Source organism: Vicugna pacos, chromosome 19, assembly GCF_048564905.1.
Source record: "Vicugna pacos chromosome 19, VicPac4, whole genome shotgun sequence".
In the NCBI taxonomy this organism is placed as follows: domain Eukaryota; kingdom Metazoa; phylum Chordata; class Mammalia; order Artiodactyla; family Camelidae; genus Vicugna; species Vicugna pacos.
Window position 1 is genome coordinate 23,294,613 of NC_133005.1, and position 4,527 is coordinate 23,299,139.

Sequence of the window (4,527 nt, forward strand, 5' to 3'; positions counted from 1 at the left end):
TGCCTGGCCTCTGTGGGGATGAGTCAGCCAACCTTAGCGAAGGCCAGGGAATCCTAAGATAGAGGGTACAGAGAGGCCTAGAGGGGCGGGTGCCTTCTTGCCCTGGAACCCCCAGCTCTTTCTGCATGATTTTAAATCACACGGACTTGAATCTGCCAAACTGGGGAGGGTTGAGGAAAGGCACAGACATGTAGAACCACAGGGCGAGATGGGGCAAATACACTTTATTCAGTCCTGGCAGAAGTCCTGCTGTGGGGCCAGTGCCCCAGATCAGAGGGACCCCTCCCCTCAGCTACAAGACTAGTTCTCCAAGACCACAGACAGTGACATCTTTTCACTCACATGACGTTTTCTGGGATTTTTCATTGTCTTTTTTGTTTTTCTTAAAAAAAAAAAGAGAGAGAGAAAGAGAGCGCGCGCGCGTGCGCGCGAAAAGGCCCAGAGCCGGAGCACCAAGCTTAAAGGAGGCAGCTGGTGGCTTTGTCAGCGACGGGAACGCGTGGGGCAGAGACCTGCAGAGACCCTGGGCAGGGGTCCCGGAGGACTCTGGGACCGTTTGTTCCTGAGATTTGTGTGTGTGTGAATGAGAGTGTGTGCACACCCGGGAGGGTGGACACACGCCGGTGAGATACAGGTAGTGAGGGCAAAGGGGGCGTGGGGAGGCCGGAGGGGCAGGGCTTGAACAGGGAGCTGGAGTATGAGAGGTAACAGCATCAGGGGCAGGGTTTCGGAGAGCACCCCGAACTGGACATATCTTCCTCCTATAGCAGCGCTAGGCGCAAATGGCCCACCACTACTCTGACACTCCCTTCAGTCTCACTGGCCCAGTCGATGGTCTCTCTCAAGCTGGGTACTTTAAAGTGGGGCTCTTCTTGTTACTCCATCGGTACTATCATACCTCAGTCTCAACCTCCCAGTACCAATGTGTCTCAGATTCTCCCACTGAATACTGTCACTGGAGGCAGAGGGACCTGGGTGAAAGTAAGGGGCTTGGGAAAGAAGCCCAAGCGGGGAATGTGCCCTGATACGATACGGCACTTCCGGGGGGTGGGGAGCAAAAGGACCCTGTCCCCAAACGAACTGCTACATGTCCCAGTTCTGAGTTTTCTTTTCCTCTCGTGAAGGGTTTTCCCGAGAAAGACCCCATTCCCAGGTGAGGGAAAGAAAGGGACGTTTCTGGGAACCAAGATAGGCTGTAGAAGCAGTCAAGCAGTCGGTGTGTGGGGGTGGAGGTGCACGTGGGTCTGGGAGACCCCGTAAGGTAAAAGGGGCTATGCCACTTGGGAGAGTTCCAAGCTCCAAACCAACCCTTTCGGGCTGGCTAGTCTCTTTCTCCCCCTTCCGAGTGCTCCTCCCATTAAGGCAGTGACGCCCCGTCGGGCTGAAAGGAAGCCGTGGCTCCTGGATCAAAAGATTTCTCAGGATCGCTCTATATCCGCCCCCCTTCTTCCCGGAGCGACTGACAGGCGTGCGGTTCGTCCCGGACCAGCCCCCTCCTCCCAAGAAGCATTAAGCATGCGCGAGAAGGGGGCGGGTCCCAGCGCTCCAGGGGGAAAAAGGAGCATGCCCCTCCCCCTCCCCGAGAGGGAGGGGCATGGGAGGAGGGCGCGGGGCCGCCCAGCTGCAGCGCCCCCCTAAACAAGGGAAGAGGCCGGCTAGGCGAAGGCGGAGGGAGTCCGGAGCAAGGGCAGGGGCGTGTCCTCCGGCCACGAGGAGGGGCGTGTGCAAAATGGGGGAGGGGTACAGGTCTCTAGAAGAGGACGTGAGGTGTATCGGAGGGGGGCTGGCTGCTGGTGGCTGTGCGGGAGGGGGCAAGATGGGGAGGAGCTTGGATGTCGGGGAAAGGATGGGGGTTGGGCTGCCTTGGGGTGTGTCTGCGGGGGAGGGGCATGTCTGCATTTGGGGGGATGGGCACGTCTAGGAGGGGGGAGGCTGCGCGGGAGATGGGGTGCCAGCCTCGGCCTCCGAGGGGCCCCAATACCTGATTCCTGTATGTAAACAGCTGGTTTGGGGGCGTGCGCGCCCCGCTGACGGTGGGCTCAGTAGGTGAAAACCAGGTCGGCGATGCTAGACGGGCGCCAGTCCCCTGCGATCATCTCGGTAACCTCGGGGGTGCAGTAGTCCGGGAACTCGAAGTGCGAAGTGCCCGAGGCGGGTGGCAGGTCTGGGTCGCGGTCCAGGGCGCTGCAGTCCAGGCCGGCGGGGCCAGGGGGCAGTCTGGACAGAAAGCCCAGCGACTCCTCCCCCGACGCCACCGTCTCCTCTTCGCCTTCCTCCGCTGCCGCTACCTCCTCCTCCTCTTCCTCCAGCTCCTCGTCCTCCGACGGAGTCGGGGAGGCGGCGGTGACAGCCGGCCCCTCGCCCGACGGCCCCTGGGCACGCTCCGCTGGTCCCCTGGCGGCCCGCCCCGCCGGGACCATCCTCCACAGCTCTCGCCCGGGGGTCTCGACCAGGCGCACTTCCAGCAGCTCCTCCTCGTCGTCCTCGTCGTCGTCCTCCGGCGCCGCCGCGCCGCCCCCCAAAGGCCCTCCCGCCGCTCGGCGGCCCCCGCGACCAGGCAGCTGCGGCCCGGGCTTGAGCCGGCTGCCGCCACTGCCACTGCCGCCGCTGCCGGGGGGGCGGGGCCGCGCCTTGGCGGGCGCCCCCTTGCTCTTTTTGCGCGGCCGGTACTTGTAGTCCGGGTAATCCGCCATGTGCTTGAGGCGCAGCCGCTCCGCCTCCCGCACGAACGGGATCTTCTCCGAGTCCTGCAGCAGCTGCCAGCGGCGGCCCAGGCGCTTGGAGATCTCGGCGTTGTGCATGTCGGGCCACTGGTCCATGATCTTCCGCCGTTCGTGCTGCGACCACACCATGAACGCGTTCATCGGTCTCTTAATGTGGCCGCTCGGGGTCTTGCACCAGCCGGGCTCACGCGCCCCCTCCTCAGCCGGCCCGGGCCCCGGGGGCGGCGGCCCGCCGTCCCGCTTGGCCCTCGCGCCCCGCTGCTGCACCATCGTGCCTGGGCCCGGGGCCGCTAGACGCCGCCGGGGGCCGTCCGCATCCTCCGCGGCTGGGGGTGGGGGAGGAGGCAGCAGCGACGGAGGGGCGGCCCCGCCCCGCAGCTCGGCCCGGCCCCCGCGAGATGGGGAGCGAGGAGCTGGGTGCTCGGGCCCAACGGACGGCGGGGGGAGAAGGTCAGCGGCGCGGTCTCAGGCGGGCTCGGCGCGCCCCCGCCGCCTCCGGCAAGTTGCGCCCTGCTGCACGCCACACATTGTTTTGCGGGGGCGGAAGAATTGCACCCCCGGGCCCCCGCGAGCTCTTCTCGCAGCCTTCTGCTCGGCCGCGGCCGGCGCGCGCCGCTCCCCGCCCCGCCGTCTTCCAGTCTCTTTCTCCCCGCGCGGCCCCGCCGGCGCGCGCGCCACCCCTCCCCCTCGCCGTCTGCGGGCCGCTGCGGCGCGCGCGGGGCCGCCCCGTGTAAACACCGAGGTGCCCGCTAGGGCTGCGGCCGGGCCACGCCTCGCGCTCGGGCCGCGCGTCACCCGTTGCTGGGCAGAGAATCTGGTATTTGCATCTCCCAATCGCTGCCTGCCGAAGCGGGGCGGGGCTCGGGCTGCGGGGCTGGGCGGTCTCGCGGCTGGGATTGGGGGTGTCGGATGAGGTCGGTTTCTTTTCTTAGGTTTAGGAAGAGCGGGAGGGTGGGGAGACGCCGAGCGTGCTTCCCTATCTGGCTCCGAAAGCTTGTCCCCGCCCCGCGCAGCTTTTGAAATTTTAGCTTACTCAGTGACACCTGCCGCCAGGTAGGACCTCCGCTTTCTTCTCTTTCGGGGGCGTCTTTTTGGACCGCCCCAGAACAGAAAGTGGGGGGGCGCAGGCTCAGGAAAGCTCCTCAAGGAGACAGATTTATCGTGTCATCGATGAAGCCCCTGCCTAGTACACACAGGGTCTAGCCACGTAGGGTCTCAAGAAATGCTTTTGGGCCCAACGAACCGAATCTCTTAAATATTTTTTTTCTCGTTTGAGGCTCCACGAAAGTCCTGAGAAAGAAGGGAATATGACGCCCACTTCCAGGTAAAACCAAAGATTTGTAGACTAGGGCTCAAATCCTAGGCTAGTGGTCCCAGCTCTTTCTTCTCTCAGCGCACCAAGGGACCGGGCCAAGGGTCTGGAGCAGGGCGGACTTCCCGCCTTCAACAGTACTCGTGAGAGGCTCGAGGATGAATGGATGCCCCTTTCCCAGGTCCCACCCTACACCGCGGCCAGCCTGGTGCCAGACTAGGGCGCGACGCCCCTCCCGAGTCTAGAGAAGCAAGCGCGGGCACGGGGGCGGAGCCAGACCCAGGGGCGTGTCTGGGACGCACGCTCGAGGCGCGTGGCGGGGAGGGGCTGCGCGCTCCCAGCTTACCACGTGTGAGCCCGCTCAGGCACTGCGGGGCGGGTGCTGCCCCTTGGGGAGGTCACCTTCACCGTGTCTTGAGCCTGGGCGATGGGAGGGGGCGCTGGAGCATCCCACCGAGGAATCAGGAGCTGGGAGAGGTCGGGATGAGGGTC

General features: G+C 64.7%; 1 protein-coding gene across 1 annotated transcript; it reads right to left on the minus strand.

The window, feature by feature from the left end:
* Positions 1-209: 209 nt before the first annotated feature.
* Positions 210-3,510, minus strand: SOX12 (SRY-box transcription factor 12). Its single transcript, XM_006220027.4, has one exon. It carries the CDS (start codon positions 2,991-2,993, stop codon positions 2,040-2,042), a length of 954 nt encoding a protein of 317 aa, XP_006220089.2. The 5' UTR covers positions 2,994-3,510; the 3' UTR covers positions 210-2,039.
* Between the last annotated feature and the right edge of the window lie 1,017 nt (positions 3,511-4,527).